This window comes from Mobula birostris, chromosome 6, assembly GCF_030028105.1.
Source record: "Mobula birostris isolate sMobBir1 chromosome 6, sMobBir1.hap1, whole genome shotgun sequence".
Taxonomy (NCBI): domain Eukaryota; kingdom Metazoa; phylum Chordata; class Chondrichthyes; order Myliobatiformes; family Myliobatidae; genus Mobula; species Mobula birostris.
The window spans coordinates 169,015,293-169,037,654 of NC_092375.1; the positions used below are offsets into that span (position 1 = coordinate 169,015,293).

The following is a 22,362-nucleotide window of genomic DNA, read 5'->3' on the forward strand; positions in this document are numbered from 1 at the left end:
CATGGGCGATCTCACAACACTCACCACGACCAAGGCTTGTACTGTACGCCTGTTGAGAAAGCTTCAAGAGAACATCGAGCAGGTTCGACTGAAGATCAAGCTGAGCAAGTCCAGAAGCATCTCTATCGTCAAGGGGAAGCTGGTAAACCAATGTTTCTACATGGGCGATGAGACGATTCCAACAGTCTTTGAGAATCCTGTGAAGAGCCTAGGTCGGTGGTATAACCCATCCCTCAAAGACACAGAGCAGGTAGATCAGCTCAGGAAGGATGCTGTCAGTGACCTTGAGAGCATCGACAGAACCACACTCCCTGGCAAGTTGAAACTCTGGTGTATGTAATTTGGGCTCCTTCCACGCCTCATGTGGCCAGTAACCGTGTATGAAGTTCCAATCTCGAAGGTGGAAAAGCTGGAGAGACTGATCAGCTCATACGTAAGGAAGTGGCCTGGTCTTCCCAGGTGCCTCAGCAGCATAGGGCTCTATGGCAAAGGAGTCCTAGAGCGACCCAGTTCCAGTCTTTCAGAGGAGTACAAGAGCGCCAGAGTGAGACGGGAGATGATGTTAACAGAGGCGAGTGATCCATTTGTGGCACAAGCTGCCCACATCCTGGATACTGGGAGGAAATGGACTCCATCAGAAGCAACCGAGCAAGCAAAGGCCACACTCAAGCACAGGGACATCGTGGGCCGAGTGCAGCAAGGGAGGAGTGGTCTCGGCCTTGGGGACAGTACACCAGCCTGGAACAATGCTGCTCCGTCTCAGAGACGCGGGCTTGTGACGCAGGAGATATGTCGGCAGGAGGAGGCTTCGAGGTGCGCAAAGGCTGTCACTCAGGCAAGGCAAGGGCAATGGATGAGATGGGAGGGAGTGGAGAAAAGAAAGATCTCCTGGAAAGAGCTGTGGGAGATGGGGACATTCAGAGCGAGCTTCACCATCAGGGCTGCCTACAATGTCTTGCCGTTTCCCATGAATCTCAGCCAGTGGTATGGAGAGGACCCCACATGCTCCCTCTGCCCAACTTCAGCAACACTGAAACACATTCTGGTGGGCTGCAAGACCAACCCTACTCAAGGCCGATACACCTGGCGGCACAAGCAGGTGCTACGGTGTCTTGCAGCAGTGCTGGAAAGTCGGCGGATGAGCGTCAACGCTCTCCTTCCCCCTTCATCCCGCTGGCCGTTAACAGCATTTATCCAGGAAGGTGAGGGTCAAGCCAGATTCGACACATCCAGAGCAGACACCGGGCGGCTAGGCAGGGCACGTGATTGGAAGATGGTGGCAGACTTAGGCCAGACAGGGGCAGCGCTGAGCTGGTGCTAGCACCAGCAGAAATCTCAGGGCCCAGCAGGCGGCACGGCAGCAGCGGCCTTTCGGATCTGGTGCTACTTTAATTTAGTTTTTAATTTAATTTTCAGGCACAATTAGGGTTTAGGGCAATGGATAACAGTGACTATCTACCATCGCCAGATACTGCTACAATACAGAGGTCACCCAAAAACAACCCTTCATGAAGATCTGCTGGATAAATTGCGCGACCTCGACTTGCTGAGAGAATCGGGCCCGCAGTCCTCGGAGTTGCCTGATGCCAGTGGCAGGAGGTGGGGACGTCGTAAGCAGTGTGTGAGGAAGTGGAAGCGAGGCAAGCGGGCAGGAGTCCATACCAGGAAAAAAACAAGCCCTAGCTGGCCAGCTCTCCCGTCCATTCTGCTGTCCAATGGACATTAAATTGGACTACATCCGACTCCAACGAAATACTCGGCGGTAGTACAGGAACGGACATGATCCCGGACGCCGCCATTCAGCTGTTTATCTATGTAACAGTTTTCCCCCCAAGCCATCGGACTACCAACCTACTGCTCTATTGTCTTGTTTATTATTTATTGTAATGCACTGTTCTGTGTACTTTATGCAGTCCTGGGTAGGTCTGTAGTCTAGTGTAGTTTTGTGTTGTTTTACGTAGTTCAGTGTAGTTTTTGTATTGTTCACGTAGCAGCTTGGTCCTGAAAAACATTGTCTCATTTTTGTTGTGTACTGTACTAGCAGTTATGGTCCAAATGACAATAAAAAGTGACTTGACTTGAAATTACAATAGCACCACCATAGCACCATCAAGAAATTAACTGAAATTTGACATACAAATTGCAGCTGCTTTGCTTTCTCTGTATAGTTTTGAATACAGCTTATTTCTCCAGTGGATCTAGTGAAACAGCACTCCCAATTACCACAGCACCCATGCAGCAATAAAGTTATAAACACTGTGCTGGTCTAAGGTCAGATCCACTCCACACTTCTGCTTACTCGTTTGTTGTCAATGCCTTGCCGTTGCCATCCTCAGATCAGTTAAGCTGATCTAAGGTCAGTTAAGGTGGTGATATCACTCACTCTCACTCACGTGAGAGATTGATGGTATACATACATTGTGCAGGATCCAGGCGCAGATCCATTGTCTCGCGAGACTAATGGATCTCACACACACACACACACACACACACACACACAGTGCTAGCGTGGGCCTGGCACGTGCATTATTTGGCCGGCGTGAAAAATAGATCGATTTTTAGTGAGAAAACGACCTCATCCAGGGGAATCAGTCGTATCTCAGCCTGAGCCAGTCTTAATTGAAAGTGACATGCAGAAAGATGTAAGTGGGGATGAGGACGACAGCAGTTCATCGAAGGAGTGTGAAGGTGAAGTAGAGGAACAAGAAATGGAGCGGGATTCAGAAGAGAACGTGGATGAACCTGCTCTTAGTGCTTGTGAGAATACTGTTAGCAATGTTAGCCAGCAGCCTGAGGAAGGACCCCGTCGGCCAGCATTGAAAAAGTACCCTTTGCTGCCCGCAACAGTTTGGCAACCAGCAAAGGAGTTTTATTCCTGGCTGGTTTGACCTGTACTCCTGGCTGGAATATTCAATCACAAAAGATGCTACATTCTGCTTCGCATGCAGGCATTTCCTGTGTGGAGGACATGGGTTCCATTCTGAGTCTACCTTCACTGTCACCGGTTACTGCAACTGGCGGAAAGCTACAACAGCTTTCAAAACCCACCATGTAAGTGCAGCTCATAAGCTTGCTATGGAGGCATGGGCCGAATTCAGATTGAGAAAACAAGACGGTTCAAGATTGGGAAATATGCTTGACGAAGGACATGCAAAGATTATCCAAGAAAATCGTGAGTATATGAGAGCAGTGGTTGAGTCTCTACACTGTACTACGTGCCAAGGCATTGCCCAGTGAGGACACCGGGAGGATGATGGATCTGGCAATAGGGGAAACTTTGTTGAGTTGCTCAGTGTAATTGGGAAGTTTGATGAGACTGCAGCTAAAAAAAAAATAGAGGACAATCCTGGAAATGTAAAAAACACCCATCACGATATCCAGAATGAAATTATGGGTATTATGGCAGATATGGTCAGACGTCAAATAAGTGCAGAAATCAAAGAGGCTGGACGTTTTGTCATCATGGTGGGTGAAAGTAAAGATTTGAGTAAAAAGGAGCAAATATCAGTGGTGGTGCGGTATTTGAATAACGAAACAGTGCTTGAAGAATTCTTGCACTTCACTCCAGCAGAAGGGTTGGACGCAGAGTCGCTTCTTAAAAGCATTGAACAGACACTTGCCCAGTGTGTTACTGATAAGAACGCATGTATAGGTCAGTGTTATGATGGGGTGGCAGTGATGCCTGGGTGCAATAATGGGGTACAAGAGAGGTTCAGGAAAGAGGTCCGGCAGGCATTATATATACACTGCCACGCTCACAGACTTAACCTTGTTTTAGTGGATGTTGTGAGCAATGTACAACAAGTGGGTGAGTTTTTTGAAACTGTGCAGCTGCTTTACAACTTCTTTTCAAACTCTATTGCCCACGATTTTTTCATGAAGAAACAGAGCGAACTGGAATCAACTGCACAGCCCGTGGAGTTGAAGAAATTGTCAGATACACGCTGGGCATGGCAGTATACAGCCTTGTGGGCTATAAGGAAATCACTCCCTGCCATTCTAGCTACACTACAGGATATTATGGGTCAACCAAATGCACGGAGGAAAACGGAGGCCAGAGCTGTAAATGGACTGATTGACGAGCAGTTTGCTTTACTTCTCACTCTGTTTGAGGATTTATTCCGAGTCACCAAGTTCATGTCAGACCAGCTACAATCTCCCAGTTTGGAGCTTTCATCCACTGTGGACTTGGCTTAGTCTGTTGTCGATGCACTCTCAGCAAAACGGGGAGAGGACTCATGGAGTGAAATTCAGGCAAGAGTCGGGGACCTCTGCGTCAAGGCCGGTATACAGAGCAGACCACGTGAAAGGAGACAGGCCCAGCCACCCCGCCGCCTACATGGTTTTGTTGTTGAGACCCAAACTGAACGCACACCTGGCACATCCTCTGACCTTTGCAAGCACTGTTTCTATCTGGTTATAGACAGACTTCTGACTGAAATGAAAAGACGGTTCTCAGTTGAAACTGGGGGTGTTCTGACTGGAGTCTCAGCATTGAGTCCCAAACACAAGCTCTTCCTAGACAAGAATTGTCTTTGGCCAATGGCCCAATACTATGGAGTGACTGAAGTGAACCTGACTGCAGAGCTACATCAGGTTCGGCGTCTGCTGGAAACAAAACAAAAGCAAGGACAGACAGTGAATGACACAGTGGAATTTCTAGCTCTAATGAGACCGGACCGCGATGCACTTATAGATTTATACAAACTAATCTGCATATCACTGACTATACCTGTGATATCTGCCTCATGCAAACGGAGTTTCTCTTGCCTTAGATGCCTCAAAAACTACCTAAGGAATAGCAACGGCGATGCTCAGAACAGCAACTTGGCCCTGTTGGTCATAAACTGCCAGAGGACCAAAGCACTTGACATCCAGAAAATCATTGATGCTTTCGCCACCAATCACAACAACAGACGGATTGTGCTTCTCTGAAAACATCAATGATTTTTTAAAAATTTGGGCCAAGACTAATGCTGATTATTATTATTATTTTGTGGTGGATACCCCATGGTCCTTATGTTTCCTGCAAATCCTAAAATATTACATTTACTGCTATTAAGCCTACTGGTTTTGCTTAGACTTCCGAGCAGTGATTCTGTTGATTTTTGTTTTAAATTCAGTAGCCAAATTAATTGAGGTATTGCATGGTCCGAGTACGATTTGTCCAACTCCTGGTAGAGCCTTGCATCTGTTGTTTGTCTTATTTGACTTTAATAACTGTGTATCTTTTGCCATTGTCTGTCTATGTAATGTGAATAGCAGTGGACATTGTGGGTTAGTGTTGTGTTTTTCAGTTGAAAAGCACACATTTGACGCTGATTGCGGGATTGGTGAGTGATTCACGTTGTGTGCTGTGGGTTGGATGCTCTGTTGGTTTGTTTGTTGATGCTCTGTGTAGCCCGGGTTGTCTCCAATGCTGTTGACACTGTCACAGTTCACTTCTATATTATATTTATCAATTGCTGTTGCTTGTGAATCAACAGAGGCATTTATAGTAGGCACGTAATGCTTGAAACTGACTTTTGAATGCCATGTGTCTGGCCTTGCGAATACATATTACCATACAGTACATCCCTCAGCACCATCACTGAATAATTCAGCCCCACTGTGGCACCAGCAAGAAAAAATCTCTGGTGCTGCCACTGAGACCAGAGGCTCTGCTTCCCAACTGAAATTGCGAAAACCAACCTCAGACCAGATCTTGTGCTATGGTCAGCCTCACTCCATCTCGTTTGCATCATCGAGCTTACAGTGCCGTGGGAGGATGCAGTGGAGGAGGCCTACGAGCACAAGAAGCTGAGCTTGCAGCCGATGTGCAACAACCTGACTGGAAAGCAGGGTCCGACCGGTGGAACTAGGCCGCAGAGGATTTGTAGCCACATCAACATCAAGGCTACTCCGGGAGTTGGGAGTGCAAGGGAAGACACACCGACAAGCAGTCACAGACCTCTCCAGAGCTGCTGAAAAGGGTAGTCAGTGGCTCTGGATGAAGAGAAAGAATTCCATCTGGGCCCCCAAGTGAGTGAAAGGCATCTAAGGGGTGAGCCTGGGACACTGGGATCCACTGTTGAACCCTCCGGAGGTGTCGTGGGCCTACCAGCGAAACACCGAGGAAAGAGGTCACCCGCTTGAAAACCCAGAAGATGCCACCACTCACTGGGCCACCCCACAGAGTCTAGGCAGCAGGTCTCAGGAGTGCACATAACATCTAGTCCTACATAACATACCTGTCCACAATATACTTCTCAGTGCTGGTCCTTTCTTCAATATACACTCAACGGCCACTTTATTAGGTACCTCCTGTACCTAAATAAGCTAGCCATTGAGTGTACGTTTGTGGTCTTCAACTGCCGTAGCCAATCCCCTTCAAGTTTTGAAGTGTACCTAATAAAGTGGCTACTGAGTGTAGTCCCTTTAAAAATGCAAACGAGGAATTCTGCAGATGCTGGAAATTCAAGCAACACATATCAAAGTTGCTGGTGAACACAGCAGGCCAGGCAGTATCTCTAGGAAGAGGTACAGTCGACGTTTCGGGCCGAGTCCCTTCGTCAGGACTAACTGAAGGAAGGGCTAGTAAGAGATTTGAAAGGGGGAGGGGGAGATCCGAAATGATAGCAGAAGACAGGAGGGGGAGGGATGGAGCCAAGAGCTGGACAGTTGATTGGCAAAAGGGGTATGAGAGAATCACGGGGACAGGAGGCCTAGGGAGAAAGAAAAGGGGGAGGGGGTAAAAAGCCCAGAGGATGGGCAAGGGGTATAGTGAGAGGGACAGAGGGAGAAAAAGGAGAGAGAGAAAAAGAAAGTGTGTAAATAAATAAATAATGCATGGGATGGGGTTCGGCCTTCTATATACTGGCGACACCTGACGCAGACTGGGAGATCGTTTCGCTGAACACCTACGCTCTGTCCGCCAGAGAAAGCGGGATCTCCCAGTGGCCCACACACTTTAATTCCACATCCCATTCCCATTCTGACATGTCTATCCACGGCCTCCTCTACTGTCAAGATGAAGCCACACTCAGGATGGAGGAATAACACCTTATATTCTGTCTGGGTAGCCTCCAACCTGATGGCATGAACATTGACTTCTCAAACATCCGCTAATGCCCCACCTCCTCCTCGTACCCCATCCATTATTTATTTATTTATTTATATACACACAGTCTTTTTCTCTCTCTCCTTTTTCTCCCTCTGTCCCTCTCACTATACCCCTTGCCCATCCTCTGGGCTTCCCCCTTCCCCTTTTCTTTCTCCCTAGGCCTCCTGTCCCATGATCCTCTCATATCCCTTTTGCCAATCAACTATCCAGCTCTTGGCTCCATCCCTCCCCCTCCTGTCTTCTCCTATCATTTTGGATCTCCCCCTCCCCCTTCCACTTTCAAATCTCTTACTATCTCTTCTTTCAGTTAGTCCTGACGAAGGGTCTCGGCCCGAAACGTCGACTGTACCTCTTCCTAGAGATGCTGCCTGGCCTGCTGCGTTCACCAGCAACTTTTATGTGTGTTGACTGAGTGTAGTCTGTTGTATTTTCTGCTCGTACAGTGGAGCTGGATGTTGAAGGAGTGGCCTCTTCTACAGTGGGAGACCGGCACTGATTGAGTGGGTGAATATTGTTATGTGAAACACTTTCATTGAGTCCAGAAACACAAGCAAGAACTTTTGGTTTCCTATTATATTAATTTACTGTTTCACATCTTCACTGATCTTGTCCTTCACCTTGTACCCTATTTCTGAGAGCCTGTGTGTAAGCTAAAGAAACAGTATTTCATCATTTTGATTAGTATGTTGCAGCCTTCCAGACACTGACTGTGTAATATCAGGATCTTTATAAGTATTTTGGGGGGATTGAATTTTTCAGAAATCCTTTCACCTGTGTCATCATCCCTTTTGTTACTGAATATCTATTGCCTTCTGACCCATTTAAGGCTCTCCCCTCTCTTTCTGCCCTTTGCGTTTCTTGACCTGTTGTAACCTGATTTTGAATTGGCACTGTATAAATTGGTGTGTATGATTATTTTGTGCTACAATGTAAAGTTGCACTGATTTAATTTAAGAAATCACAATTATACAGTTTTTCAACTTTGATAAATGTAGTTTAAAAACTCATCTTCAATTTTAAAATGATGGAAATATCTGAAAGACACACCCAGTTTGAATAGCAAGGAATGATCATGCAGTTACATGTTGACTGGCAATGCACATGTCTAAATGAAAGAGAATGAATGCTTTTACCACAGCAAAGTTATCTGTAACTGAGAGAAAATCTTAGACAAGGTCTTAAATTTATAACAGTTGCCATGCATTATTAATAAACATAAGTTAAGTGTACAATTCATTATTAATCAATATTCTTTGTGTTTATAGTACAGAGAGTTACACAATCAAATATTTAAAGCCTTTTTAATCCATCATGTTGTTCAGTAAACCTAACCCACTTTATAGATCACTGTTTTAAGACATTGTTGGATAATTGTACTGGGATTTAATATTTTTCTGAGATACTATTGGGTGGGGGGGGATGTAATCAAAGGAAAATACTGTGCAAACTAGAATTCTGTAAGAACATACTTTTCTCTTTCTAGATCAGTTTCTATGAAACATTATATATCCAAGTTAATGCACTTAAAGATACCCATAGCTTTGGATGGTTTCAAGTATCTATTAAACCCTTCAAATCATCTTTGTTAAGTACAATAAAAAGATGGAGCTGGATGTTGAAGGAGCATCTTTTGAACCATGTGATTAACAGGTAAAAAAATTGTATCACTACCAAACGTATAATTTTGTCCCAGTTAAAAATATCAATATTGGCAAGGCAATACAGAAGAGAACTGCAATTTCTGACTTATTTAAACCAAGATTACTGTCAATATTAGAGCTCGAAATTTCATCATAATTTTATTTAGTCAATCATATTTCTTGGTAACGTTGATTCTACTTCATGGGTGTTGCCAAAGCATTTTTATGACAATTTCCATTTTGTCTTTAATGCCCTTGAATAGGTTATTTCTCAAGTCCAGATCTATTTTTCCTTCAACTCAGTCATGGCACTGAAGTTCCTATAACAGTAGTCATAAATGGGGCATCCTTCAAGTGTTCATGATTAACTGTTCTACTTTACCTCTTATTAGTTTTTAACATGGTTGATTATTCCCACCTTCCTCTGTGCCTTTATTGTTCAGGTTATTAGAGAGGTTTTTTATGGTCCCAGTCCTCTTGATCTGATTGCACCCAGTACAAATACAGTAATGGTTTCTCTTCCACTCAGGCACTCTTGCCTCCAGAGATCCTCAAGGCTCTGTCCCTGGCAGCCTCGTCTATTTGCTGTCAGAGGATGACATCGAGCACGATGTAATGTAAAACAGCCTGAGGTAGATCTTGGATATTGTTAGCGTTACAAGACACAAAATTCACAAGCTGGGATATTTATTATCACCCAAATAGTAAGAGACTCTCTGCATTATGTTTGTATTGTACATAAATTATCCATGGAATAGAATCCTTGTTTTCTGACTACAGGACCTTTTAACATAATTGTAGATAAATTGCATTAAACTGCTTCCTCTTTTTGGAAAAAAAAACACATGAAAATACTTTCAGCAGTATACACTGCACACTGCAAACTGTCTATTTACTGGCCTCCTAAATCAGTTTGATCTTCTCCGATGTGTCCTTGTTTCTGACATTGTACCTGCTCATTACCGAGGAAAGTGTAGCTTCTTGACCTGACTCACTGCTATTGTGACTTTTGACAGTAGTTCACTCTGTGTTGATGTCTGGAATAGATTTATTGCCTTGAATTACTTCAGCATCTACAGGTTGATCTCTTTGCTATTATTTGACCTACATGAACATTTCTGACGTGATTTATGATACACATTAAATATCTTCTTGGGCTACAGATTTAGATAAGCTCACCAAGGTCCCATTGCTCATTGGCCTGATCACTCTAACTCTCTCAGAAAGTCATAATTGCTTTTATTTTCCTTGAAATGTGGCACTTTGCTTCAATTACTGCCTCTCTCCTCACTGCGTTAGGCTGTACCAAGCTCAATTGTGTGTGTAAATGACAATTCATTAACAGCTTCACTGGAGTAAGACCAGTGGTAGAATGTGGAGTTGTATGGTATTTAATCAGGAAGTTAGTGGATAATTGATTATGAAGCTAGAATAACCTTGCTACACTTATTCAAGATTTTTTTTTTTTAGCTATATGCCCCACTGGAAGCAGGGAGATAAGTATATGGAAAAATCAATATACTGGTGCCTAACTTAGTATTACCCGACACAGATTTGTTATGGCGCTTTTGGTCCACCAGTCAGAAAACAGGACTGTAATGCTTTAAAGAGATTTGTGCTGTGCACTGTTGTTTTGGAAATTGTTCTGCATTTCCTTTATTCTTGTTGAGAGGAAGCATTGTACTCAGGCTGAAATTGACTTTTCACTTCTAATTTCAGATGATTTGTATGGTAATCTCAGCAGTGCATTATTTTGAACAACAGACCTGCCAAATAAAAATTTCCAGGCACGTTAACCAGTATCTCCTTTCCATAACATGTCCATGAGGTACTTACAGTACCTGTAGCATTACTTGCACTGCATCAGCCCATTTCAAAACTTGACTTGTAAATCTTAAGAATAGCCTTATTCCTTATTAAGTTAGATGACTGAAACTGCTTGTCTGTTATACCTCCTTCCCTCTAGGTAAAATAATCCCAGCCTATCCTACCACTCTCCATTACTAAAATCCTTCAATCTGTACAAAACCTTGTGAATTTCCTTTGCACTCTCTTCAGCACATCCTTCCTGCAGTATGATGACTAGAACTGCACACAATACTCCAAGTGTGGGGTCTATCCAGCATTTTCTTAAGTTTCACTGTAACATCCCGACTTTTATCTTCTATGTCATGACCTGTCTAAGCAAGCCCACCAATAGCTTTCTTCACCCACCCTATCTATCTGGACTTGGATCCCCAAATCTCTCCGATTATCAACATTGCTTTGCATCCTACCATATCCTACCATTATTAGACTGTATTACTAGCTGACATCTCCCATGGAAATCAGTTGTACTGTGTTTAACAGCTTGTATTGAACCCTTTCATCTTTCAGGCCACACATTATTGCACATCTGAAAATATGATCCAAAAACACTTCAGTTAAAATTATGAGTCTTAAGTGTGACAAAGTAATCATTCAGTTTCTATCAGTCTTTGAATACTTGTCTCAATTTTAGAACCTGCCATTATTTCATATTGGTACTTTCTACCAACACCCCAACTAACACTGCAGATGAGGTACTCGTAGTTTTTTAAGGGGCTACTAAGTTGGTGAGTTTGAATGCAGTTCTTTTGTGATCCCTCTCCGCAGCATCCAAATCCTGTACATCTTTAGCGCTGTTTTCCAACTCTAGATTATTATTGGCTGTGAGCAACATCTGCTTCCATTATCTGTAATATGTGAATGTTTCATTGCTTTGTTGCACGCTCCATAAGTGAGGCTTGCATTCAGCTGCAGAAAACGAGGCAACTGCAAAGGGAGGGACTGACTAACCAACAGACCCAACCACTAACCACAGGCACTACTTACTCTTGTCCACACTGCACCGGAATGTGTGCATCCCAGATCGGTGTCCATAGACCCCCGAGGACCCACCAATGGACACTACACACTACGACTGCTAAGTGAGACTTGATAACCTGTATTTTCTTTTTTCCACCAAAAGGTTGTTGCTGTACTCAAGCCTCCAGTGTCACTTTTGTACTCTGTATGTAGCATGTTCCAGACTTAAACTGACTTCCTGGCTTCTGTTCCTTCAAAACTGAATGCTGCATCTATAAATTCCATAAGCAAAACAAGCAAATGAAGCTGCCTGGAGTTCTGCCTTTCTTCCTTTGGTCAGATGCTTAACACTGTACAGGTGAACTCACTGAGCTCGTTGTCAAGAAATTCTTCATGGCAACTTTTTTTTTTGCCATTTTCACTTGTCACATAGAGTTTCCACAGAATCATTAGGGCAACTCACTTCTGTTAATGACATGCTGCTAATTTTCTTATTGTTCTTAACTTTTTTGATCCTCAAAGCAATCATAATGCATCGTAAGTTGGACTTTGGACTCTGCTGGAGTGCAGATATGTTCTTAAATAACAATTGCAGGATATAAGGCTTTGAACCAGTGTATTAATACTAACTCTGTTAATAAGGCATACACTGTGTGGTAGATGATGTCACCATGTCCTCTGACCATATAAATCAGTTCCATTATATACAAATATGCCATAAATAACTGGAGATGTTATTACCCAAAATTTTAAAAAGTTACATTTCCAACGTGGCCTGAATATAAAGATCAGAATTTTAAATCTTGTTAGCATTTAACATTTAACCTACTTTATCAATTAGGTTTTCTGCTTTTGGACTAGAATCGCATACCTGGTAATTTTAGACTAAAAATGATAAGATGTAGTATCAATCAAGATCAGCTGCTCCAATTGGAAATGAGGTAGCTTTGAACCTGAAGTGCATATTTTTCATTAAAGATTTGTAGAGTGGCAAATTGACATGGATTTTGTTGGTATTTATCTAAGTAGAAATAAATTTGGGATTTCCACACTTGTCTTTGCAGATGACTTAATCACCAGTAATCAAGTGTGCTTCATTGCTTCTCTCCAGATAGAGCTGTTGAGGTACCACACATTTGTGCTGGGGAAATGGCTCTTATACCTTGATCCAGTTTGATCCTGGCATAAGATATGAAAACTTACTCGTTTCACTAGGGTTATGGAGCTCTAGGAAGAAAGAAGGTTATATCAATGCTCAAATATTTAATTGTTTAATTGATTTTTAAAAAAAAGTTTCCTAAAATATATTAACTTTTATGTTCCTGCATTTACTAATAATTCAGAAATATTTTAAAAATCCCCACAACTTTGTCAACTGGCAAAGCTAGAGGTTGAGTTCGTTAGCTTTCAAAGTGGTTTGAAATTTCAGGACCAGGACTCCTCCATTGTACTGTTTCAGTTATTTGGGATCCCCAAATGGGTTCAGCCATAAAATGGAATCTGCCTGTTGCTGTTTTAACATGTGGGTGATATGTTAGTTTTTTTTATGTGAGGGAAAGGTTTGGGGGTTTCAGGTTTGCGAGTTTTTGTTTCTTCTTTTGTGCGGGGGGGGGGGGGGACGGGGTTGATGTCTTTCAGTGACCGCATGGTTTTTGTTTGTTTCTTGATTGTCTGGAGAAGACGAGCCTCAGAGTTGCATACTGCGTACATACTTTGAGAATAAATGAACCTGTGAACCTTTGAAAGTTGGTATAAAGCCACTGGACAGCAAAGGTCTGGGTCATTTTGGCAGCCTATTAATCTATCCAGGTTGTGGGAATAATGCCAAAAATGTTTACATAAAGGTATTTGCCTCTGCAGAAGTGTTCACATAGTGAAGCACTTTTTACACTGTCTGGTTAGCTTGTGAGGAGCTCTCAAATTTGCTTCTGATGTCTGCCTTTTCTTTATTTCCCATGGCATCCCCAGTATACAAGTAATAGGCCAGTCTGCCAACTAGAATGCATGACTTTTGTTCTTGAATTAATCCTCTATCCATGCTAATACATTGTCTTCCAAACCCATAGGCTTTTATCTTTTGCAACAAAAGACATCACAGATTGGTTTGTTGAAACCTGAACTGGTGTCCTCTATGTCGATGTACATAAGCTATATCCAGTGACTACAATATTATTGAATGCTTGTACTGAAGAATTTTTGGCTTTGTCTTTCAGTGTCAATCAATTGGTGAGCTTCATTGCTGTAACAGAGGAGGGCATTACAATAAAGGTAAAGGACGGAGACAACATTGGACTCGTTCAAGTCATGGCACACCTAATGGCAGTCCGAGACTGGGAACTGTCCGCAGAGCAAACTTTTGCATTTCTGAGGGAAGCAGCAGAATTGCTGAAAACCTATGGACAGCAGATTCCTGAATGTGTTTATGCACATCTTGAGGTCAATAAACAAGAGCTAAGTGTCCAAATAAAATTGATTTAATTTGTGTATGTGTTTTGCTTCATATCCATAATGTTTAAACTCTGATCCACAGAGCCTTGTTTCCATCGACTTCAGTTTTATTAAAATCAAAATAATGAGTGTTAAGAGCATTTTGAAATTCCTGAAAGTCACAGATTTTGAGGACATTGAAAAGCATTCCCAAGATTTGAAATGTTTTGTCACTATTTTCTTTAGAAAGAAGTGCATAATGCAAGTACAAAATAAATTAATCAGATAAAAATTATTTCTTGCCTAAGCCATCGCATCAATGTGTAGCTAAAACATTTGCACAAATATAATTTTGCATGCTTGGCTAATACATTCTGCATATTTTCATCTAAAATACCTTAGGAGCTGCCAGAAAAGTGGAAGAGACTTAAAAAGATTGCTTTAACTACAAAGCATGAAGTGGCACCTTTGCAGTCCAATGAAGTATCTGTTATCAGAAGGAAATGTGTACACTCTGAGGTGAGATCAGCTTTAGCTCAGTGCTTTGAACCAAATGATTTCACAATTTTTGTTCTGTTAACAAGCTGGAGGTAAGCTCCAGTGAACCAAGAAATTGTAAACTCTATGAAATGGTGATGTCCAGAGATAACAATTATGTGTTTGACGGTTATAAATTCTAAATGGATCTGATAATGTAAACCCTGGTTTATAAAAAGGGAGTAGTTCTTCCTCCCCTTTCAATGTGAATTATTCTTAATCCGGTAGGCTATGAATCTCTCTTGGTAATTGGTTGCAGACCATATAGCCATTCTTTATTGACTTGCTTTGCAGTGGAATATGACTGTTTCTTTCATTTCAATGTTGCTGTAAACAAAATTCAGTATGTGTTATTAATATTAAATTACAGATATTTATAAAATATATGCTAGCAATGTTGAAAATATTATTTTTCAAAATTTGCTGTATTTGAAAATTGTAATAAGTGAATAAGTTGTGAATAACAATGATTAATTTGTGCAAATGTTCACCATTGTTTGCTTATATTGTGGCAGGTATAATTGTGGCAAAGGGAGATGCTTTTGTTTCTCCAAGTACCTAACAGTAATTTTTTCTTGGAAATCCTTTTGTAAATTAGTTCCTATTTCTATGCTTTCCCTGCATTTATAGATTGCTAAATTCCACAGGCAAATCAGTATTTGGTTTATCTGCAGACATTTGCAGAGATGGCTCAACATACCTATCGCTCATCAGAACATTTTGGCAATCTTATTATCCCTCAATGGTGTTTAGCGGTTTTAATTAATAACAAGTCATGTGAAGTTTTAGATAATATTCATTTTGCCTCCTCATAATTATCTTTGATCTAAGCTGAGGGAAGGAACTAGTAATTCTAACAGAAAAGCCAAAATCCCTCTTGTGCCTGGATCTACATGTCACATCTTAATCTTGTATGAATCATGTTTTGTCCATGTGATGAAATCGTTTTGATGTGTTTCAGATGCAAAGGAAATTTTTTCAGTCAGTACAATACCAGTCAATAAAGCTTTTGTTCCTTGCTGGGCAGAAGTACTACAGTCTTAGTGCCCCGTAAGATTAAAACTGGTGTCAGTAATTAATTGCCATGTGATGTTTTGCATTGGTTTCTGTTTACGGTATGAGGCAAGTTATGTTGCAGGAATAATTCAATTCTGTATATGGTCCTGCAGGCAGTGAAATTATTTGCCCTAACAGCAGTGACGGAATTTAGTTGTGGAGGAGAGAGAATTTAAATTAGCTATGATTCATGCTAGCTTTCACTTCAGAACGTGGTATTTTACGAATCCATCAATTTAACAGGTTTGCCCCAGGTGCTGTCCCTGAAGCTAGATGGTGCTGTTTCCATATGCAAGATTAAATACATCCTAAAATTCGAAGATGCTCTCTCAAGAAATGAGGCCCTTATAAACATTATTTCTTTCCTTTGGGTTGGATGCTTTTGGCTTTAATGAAATGGACGTAAATTTACAGAGCGGCAAAATAACACATGGCAGAGCTTCTAAAAAGTTGGTTCATCAACATAAATCCCTGCCTGGACTGTTTCGGGGGGGGGGGGGTATTATTTGGGAGAGAAAGAGCACCGGCTAGGGTTTAGAAACTTACAGCTTCAGGAAGCACAGAACGAAAGGCGGTACCGTTTAAAAAAGACAATCATCACGCGATTTAAAGGGAAGTTATTGAACAGATCCCTTAGTTTTTGAATAATGAAAGAAATGATGCTTCCTGACAAATCAGACTGTGTATATATTCATGCAAAGCATTTTGTGAGCTTTGAACAAGAAATCAAGCCTGAATAGCAGGCAGAATGAGTGACATTTTTATATTTCAAAAATGTCAGATACTTAGTTGTGGTTTTGTAGGGGTTCCAGCCTGATTGGCAACAGGAGAGCCTTCTTGCCAATGAGGCCACAGGAAGATAGGGAGATATATCTGGAGGTTAAGATTTTCAAACAAATTGCTCATATACATCAACTATCGGCTGTAGAGCCAAGCCTGTATACAACATTGTTACAGTCATAGATACCGCACAGAAACAGACCCTGTCGTCTGAGTCTTTGCAAGTAGAAGAGGAATGGTTCAAATTAGGAATAAAAAGTGTTACTTGTAAAGTCCAATGGAGAAATTTGGCCAATCAAATTGTGATTATTTGGGGACTGTAAAGTTACCCAGCATGTGACTGTTAATGAGGATCTGGATCACTTTACAAGTTTTGTTTACCAAATTGATTTCTCTGTTTTCCAGTAAGCTGGTAAGTATACACATTTGAATATGGACAGTCAGGGCTATCCGATAAGTAACGCCTAGATTAAGTTACCATTCTTAAATTCAGACTTGAACTTCTCTCAGTCCATTATGGTTACAGTGTTGCAAGAGGTTGCCAGGTCTTTCTAGACCTTGGCCTCAATGCCTCCTTGTGCAATTGGATCCTGGATTTCCGCACTTGTAGATAGACCCAGTCAGTTCGAATTGGTAACAATAATCTCCTCCACAATCTCCATCAGCACAGATTCAACACAAGGCTGTGTGCTTAGCCCCCTGCTCTACTCACTTTACACTTATGACTGTGTGGCTAAGCACAGTTCCAATACCATATTCAAATTTGCTGATGACACCACTTTCGAAGGCCAGATCAAAGGTGGTGATGAATCAGCATATAGGAGGGAGGTTGAAAATCTGGTTGAGTGGTGCCATAATAACAGCTTCTTACTCAATCTCAGCAAGACTGAAGAACATTGTAGACTTCAGGAGAGGGAAATTGGAGGTCCATGAGCCAGTTCTCATTGGAGGATAAGATGTGGAGAGGCTTAGCAACTTTAAATTCCTGGGTGTTACTATTTCAGTAGACCTGTCCTGGACCCAGCACGTAAATGCAATTACGAAGAAAGCACAGCAGCGCCTCTACTTCCTCAGGAATTTGCAGAGATTTAACATGACATCTAAAACTTTGACAGACTTCTATAGGTGTGAAATGGAGAGTATATTGACTGGCTGCATCACGGCAAGGTATGGAAACACCAATGCCCTTGAACGGAAAATCCTACAAAGGGTAGTGGATTTGGCCCAGTGCATCATGGATAAATCCCTCCCAACCTTTGAGCACATCTACATGAAACCTTGTTGTAGGAAAGCAGCATCCATCATCAGAGATCCCCACCACCCAGGCCATGCTCTTTTCTTGCTTCTGCCATGAGGCAGAAGATACAAGAGCCTCGGGACTTGCACCACCAGGTTCAAGAACAGTTACAACCCCACAACCATCAATTGAGGTGTTTCCACAACCAATGGTCTTACTTTAAGGACTCTTTATCTTGTTACTTCATGTTCTTGTTATTTATCACTATTTATTCTTATTTGCATTTGCACAGTTTGTTTTCTTCTGCACTCTGGTTGATCTTTCATTGATCCTGTTATAGTTCCTATTCTACAGATTTGCTGAGTATCCCAACACGAAAATGAATCTCAGGGTTGTATGTGGTGACATAGATGTACTCTGATAATTATAACACTTACTTTAAACAAAATGCTATCCTTATTGCCGCAGGTATGTGGCAGGACCATCTGTAGATGCTGGTACACTGCAGATTACCAAGTCAAAGTACAGCTGAAGTGGAATAAGTGTACATTTATGAGGCCGAGAATTTTGATATTTGAAGTTGGTAATCAATAAGGATGGAGAGAAGCTTGCTTGGGTTAAAGTTGGAGTTTGCTTTTGATATAAGAGAGGCTATTAACACAATTAAGCTTTGGTCATCCGTCAAGGTACTTAAGTATGATTGAAAATGTTTAGAGTTTGGCCTCAATGTAGAGATCCCTTTCAGAGACTGCTATATAAGGGTCTGAGTAGTGGAGAGCTCCATAAGCTGTGAGGGGTAAGTTGGTTTGTTATTGTCACATGTCCCAAAGTACACTGAAAACCTGAAACCAGAAAGAAAAAATCTATCCACAGGCTGAAAGAAAAAGCTCTAGCCATTTTTTTTTTTTGGAGTTAATAAATTTCCGAGTTTCTCATTGGCAGGTGTTTTCATTCTGGTGGCAGGCCATGAACTGGTGGACCACGGGTGACCCTTCCATCAATGATGACTGTATGGTTACAGTGTTAGCTATCGTGTAGTCACATATACACTGCTGCACATTGAAGCTACCAAAACCAAGGAGAAGGGTGACAGCCATTTTGGGACGGAGCACTTTTCAATTTCAAGAAGTGGTCAATAATTTGTCTATGACTACTTGCACAGCTGATCTCCCGAGGCCAGTCTGTGAATGTTTCCTGGCGGGTGAACTGATTCGAGTAATGAGATTCAACCTGCATTTAGAAGGTGGCAAAAATTTTCAGTTATTCAGTATGTGGCCATAAACTGGTGTTTCTGAAAGCACTGAACAACATCCATGTGCAGTAGGTGGGAATTGCCTGCATAGAGAACATGGCCAAGTGCTATGTGAAGTGGCTTGGAATAAATTAGGACTTTGAAAATCTGCTGAGCTCACTATTCCTTGTCCTCATCCGTCCTTTAGAGCAGAATTGAAATACAGCTGTTGTGCCATGGAGAGCAGTCCTGCGGGCCACTTGCATATAGTTGTCTTCCCTCGATCGTAAACTCTATTGGCTATTTACTGGCAGTCAGTAAGCCGTTGACTGTGAGTGCAAGATGGATATTATTGTATCTTTTCCATTCCATGCACACCTGCTCTCACCCAATCCTCCTGCCACCCTACCAGCGATAGGGTTCCTTTCGGCCTCACCTACCACCCCACCAGCCTCCACGTCCAGCACATAATTCTCTAAATCTCCGCAACTTCCACCATCTCCAACGGGATCCCACTGCCAAGCACATCTTTCCCTTCCTCTCCCCTCCCCTTCCCCCCACTTTCTGCTTTCCACAGAGATCGCTCCCTATGCAATTCCCTCGTCCATTCATCTCTCCTCACTGATCTCCCTCGTGCCCTCCTGGCATTTATCCTTGCAAGCAGAACAAAGGCTGCACCTGCCCCTTTACCTCCCCCCTCACTACCACTCAGGGCCCCAAACAGTCCTTCCAGGTGAGGCGACACTTCACCTGTGAGTCTGGTGGGGTCACTTACTGTGTTTGGTGCTCCCGGTGTAGCCTCCTGTATATCAGTCAGTCCCGACGTAGCTTGTGGAGACAGCTTCGCTGAGCAGATTCACTCTGTATGCCTGAGGAAGCAGGATCTCCCAGTGACCATCCATTTTAAGTCCACTTCCTGTTCCCATTCTGATATGTCTATCCATGGCCTCCTTTCCTGTCACGATGAGGCCACACTTAGGTTTGATGATTATGAAGACACGTAGTCCTCTTTTATTGTCATTTAGTAATGCATGCATTAAGAAATGATACATTATTTCCTCCGGTGTGATATCACAAAACACAGGACAAACCAAGACTGAAAAACGAACAAAAACCACATAATTATAACATATAGTTACAACAGTGCAAGAATACCATAACTTGATGAAGTCCATGAGCACAGTAAAGTTCAAAGTTTCTCAAATGTCCAACATTTCACACAGACGGGAGAAGGAAGAAAAACTCTCCCTGACATGCCAACCACAATCCGACTCTGAGTCATCCGAAAACTTTGAGCTCTGATCAGCTCTCCGACACCAAGTACTGAGCACCATCTCTGTCGAATGATTCGACCTCCTTCTTGGTTGCCAAAAGCAGGCAAGGCCGGGGATTTTGAGGCCTACCCTCCGAAAGATTCCCGACCACACAGTAACGACAGCAACGAATGGGCGTTTCAGAAATTTCTCCAGATGCTCCTCTGTGCTTTCATGTCCATTCTCCATCAAATCAGAATTGTTCACGGCTCCTATTTAACAGATACGATATCATTTTTCACCGGAGGGCTGTGCACATGCAGGCACGCCACCATCTTCTCCTCCTTACAACACCTTATATTCTGTTTGGGTAGCCTCCAACCTGATGGCATGAACATCAGTTTCACAAACTTCCAGTAATGGCTCCTCTCCCCACCCCCCCCTTCACCAGACCCCATCCCCTTTTCCCTCTCTCACCATATCTCCTTGCCTGCACATCACCTCCCTCTGATGCTCCTCCCCCCTTTTCTTTCTTCCATGGCTTTCTGTCCTCGCCTATTAGATACCCCCTTCTCCGGCCCTGTATCTCTTTCACTGATCAACTTCCCAGCTCTTTACTTCACCCCTCCCCCTCCCAGTTTCACCTACCTTGTGTTCTCCCTCTCCTCCCCCCAACTTTCAGTTCCACTCCTCGTCCTTTTTCTCCAGTCCTGCTGAAGGGTTCCAGCCCGAAACGTCGACTGTGCTTTTTTCCATAGATGCTGCCTGACCTGCTGAGTTCCTCCAGTATTTTGTGTTGTGTTGCTTGGATTTCCAACATCTGCAGATTTTCTCTTGTTTGGGATTGAATGTTATTGCTATTCACCATCTTCCTGGTCATCATCAAGTGTTTGGGCAGTTGAAAGTTTATGGGTATCTGAAAGACTATATGTAGTGTGCTAGAAGTGGGGTCGGGTAGCTTACTTGCGCGATCTGTAAATTGTAAATAGGAGAAAAAGATAGAATGAGGGAGATGGTGGACATTGGGTGAAGATCAAGTCCATCAGATAATGCTTCCTTTCGCACTCTGATTCCAGTGCAGAATTTGAGTGTAATCAAGTTTCTTGATCATCTTGTTTAATAAGACCCAGGTTTCTGGAGACCATATTTTTACCATGATGAATGTAAGTGAAAAATAAACAAAATTGTACATTTAATGCATTGAAATTAGATGAACAATAACTAAGGTTGTTTTATATAAATGTAGAGATTTAAGATAAAGTTAACTCAGAGTTAAATGTGATTTGAAATAATTAACAAGGTCATCTTTCAAATGCTAAACAATTAATCTGTGTTTTCTTGGACCAGTACTAAGGACATCCCCCTAAATCATTTAATTTCCCACCAGATTTCCTGCCTTTAAGTGAATACAGGTGTCACACCTTTCCAAAATAAATCATATTTATTGTCTGTAGTCTTTTTCTCCTTCTGTTCTCAACCTTATATTGTTTCTTCTATTCCAGTAACATTTCACACATTTACTGTCATTGGCACGTTGAGCTGCCAGGACTTCTGTTGTAAGCTAAATGGTGGAAAAGTTGAGTAAAAATTTGGGGAAAAGCGTATTGCTCAGAGATTGGTGGTATTGAAGCTAATGGATTAACACAGGAATTGTGATATGCTTCCAAAATCCAGTCCCTTGAAGTACGCCTCTTAATCAAAAACACTTGATAAGCAAAATACCAATGGTGATTTTATTGCTTCTTCAGGAAAATCAATTCAAGTTCAGAGAGCAGTTTGGAAACGAAGCTGTTTTTCAGTTTGATGCAGACAACCCTTATATACAGTTAGATAAGGTGAGCACACTTCTGATGAGTTAACCTGTGTTTCGTTGATTGCTACTTGCTGTATACAAATTGTTGTAGCTATATGGCTGATGCAGCTTGAATTTCTTTTTATTGTGTGGTGCAGGCACATTGGCACATTAGCAAGCTTGAAGCAGAAATGCAGAAGCTTCAGGAAGCAGCTAAGCTATTTGAAGTCAACATATTAGATTACAAACAGCTGAAACATTGCCGTTCAGATATTGTTCTGTTGAAGTCTATCTGGGACTTGGTCATTGTTGTTCAGGTAGGTTTAACAATTTTTCCCAAATTAAAGATTTAGTGAGGTGAACAAACATCTTTCCAAGAAAGTGTTGTAATAGTATATAGTAAATAGTATATTACAGCACTTTATAACTTAACAATACATAGATACCAGTACAGTTCTGGCCGTTACATGAGATACACCCA

General features: G+C 42.1%; 1 protein-coding gene across 1 annotated transcript in view; it reads left to right on the top strand.

Annotated features, from left to right (window-relative positions):
* The first annotated feature begins 361 nt into the window (after window positions 1–361).
* LOC140198761 (dynein axonemal heavy chain 11) overlaps window positions 362–22,362 on the top strand; it is a 64,443-nt gene continuing 42,442 nt past the window's right edge. Inside the window, 5 exon segments of the mRNA XM_072259772.1 lie at window positions 362–1,202; window positions 9,272–9,359; window positions 13,782–14,004; window positions 21,838–21,924; window positions 22,040–22,198. Of these exon segments, the coding sequence (XP_072115873.1) occupies window positions 362–1,202; window positions 9,272–9,359; window positions 13,782–14,004; window positions 21,838–21,924; window positions 22,040–22,198 (1,398 nt within the window).